We start from the raw sequence: 1,429 nt of genomic DNA, 5'->3' as shown, positions 1-1,429 counted from the left end.
GATCCTATTCCATCGCTGTCATTGGACTCCTTATCTGAGCCTGCAACCAAATTACTCTGGGTTTCTGGGTGCTTCCAAATTAGGATTCTGTTGGGAAATTTCCATTCCCCACTTCACAGAATTTTATGGTATGGCTTGTCTTCTATTTATAACTGTTCCAGGACACTTTTCTACTATCAGCCTTCTGATCACTGAAATCTCACTGAGGAAAGATCAGCCTTAGTTCCCATTCTTGAGGGGACCAGCAACTATGCAACACTTTCCTTACAAGAGCAAAGCAAATGGAACTCTCATCCTTGTAAATAAATAAAAAATTGTGAAGCACTTTGTCACAAATCCTGCATATAGATTTAAGAGGATAGTGTTGATGTCTCCCACTCTGAGTCAAAATATATACAAACAAAAAAAGATCCAAAATACATTCAGTGTCTTTAGAGTGTAAAAAACAGATTTATAAATACAGAAAACAAGATATGTATAGGAGGGTGGTATAGACTACAATTCCCTGCCTTTTATGTTGGGATGGGCATACTTCAGGCCAAGAGGGCTACATCTTCAGCTTCTTCAGAATTCCAATCACATGGTGTCAATGTGGCTGCCCTTTTGGGAAATAGGAAGTTACATGTATGCCTGTCATGGGGTAGGGAGCCTCCTAAACAGCATGTAATAACCCCGCTAAGGTGTTAAGAATTTATTTTAGATGTGTTTGGTATTTAAATGGAAATTAAATTCCATTTAATTGGAAAATGTTGTTCTTCAGCCAAAAAGTAAGACCATGGCCTGGGGCGGGGACAGTGGAGATCCCAAAGACTGTTCTCACCCAAGGGCTATGTGATTCCCAACATTGCCTTATGCATTTATCTCCTTAAATATGAATTTGGGCACTAAATGTCCATAGCACCAGACCTCCAGGTACATATAGGTGGGATTCAATAGCTGGGTAGGGGATGCTAGAAACCAGAGTCCAAAGAAATAAAATTTCCAAGCCCTGAGTCCTCAATTCTATAAAATTGGCTTTCTCAGTAAACCAAAGATCTTATTTTCACAGTCCTCTACAGGCCCAGTATGTTCAGTTCTGCTTGCCCATCACTCTTGGGTGTGCCTCCTTTTGCCTGTCATCTTCCTGCGCTGTCCCTTGCTTGTACGTCCTACACTTGGTTTCTGGGTTCTCTTCTTTACACCTTGATTGTGTCTTGTTAGCTTTCCTTTCCTCTTTTTCTGACTGCGGGAATGCAGTGAGGCGGTGAGTGAAGAGATCCTGTAAAGAGGGATATAAAAATATTAATAAAATAAAATTATATATATATATATATATATATGCAAGTCTGTTTCCAGTCTTTACTTTTAAAACCCTTAATCCCTGACTACATTTGTTGCACACACACAATTACACTTGACTTCACCTTTTGTTTGGAAGGCACATGATGCT

The 1,429-nt window shown here is 39.7% G+C and overlaps 1 protein-coding gene across 1 annotated transcript in view; it reads right to left on the bottom strand.

Moving 5' to 3' along the window:
• Positions 1-426: 426 nt before the first annotated feature.
• Positions 427-1,429, bottom strand: part of NOL12 (nucleolar protein 12) — an 87,770-nt gene continuing 86,767 nt past the window's right edge. Inside the window, exon 6 of the mRNA XM_042469958.1 lies at positions 427-1,258. Coding sequence (XP_042325892.1) covers positions 1,087-1,258 — 172 coding nt within the window. The 3' untranslated portion in view covers positions 427-1,086. The remainder of the gene's footprint in view (positions 1,259-1,429) is intronic.

This window comes from Sceloporus undulatus, chromosome 5 (assembly GCF_019175285.1).
Source record: "Sceloporus undulatus isolate JIND9_A2432 ecotype Alabama chromosome 5, SceUnd_v1.1, whole genome shotgun sequence".
Taxonomy (NCBI): Eukaryota; Metazoa; Chordata; class Lepidosauria; order Squamata; family Phrynosomatidae; genus Sceloporus; species Sceloporus undulatus.
The sequence above is the reverse complement of the archived record's forward strand: the minus strand, read 5'-3'. Positions and strand labels throughout refer to the sequence as shown.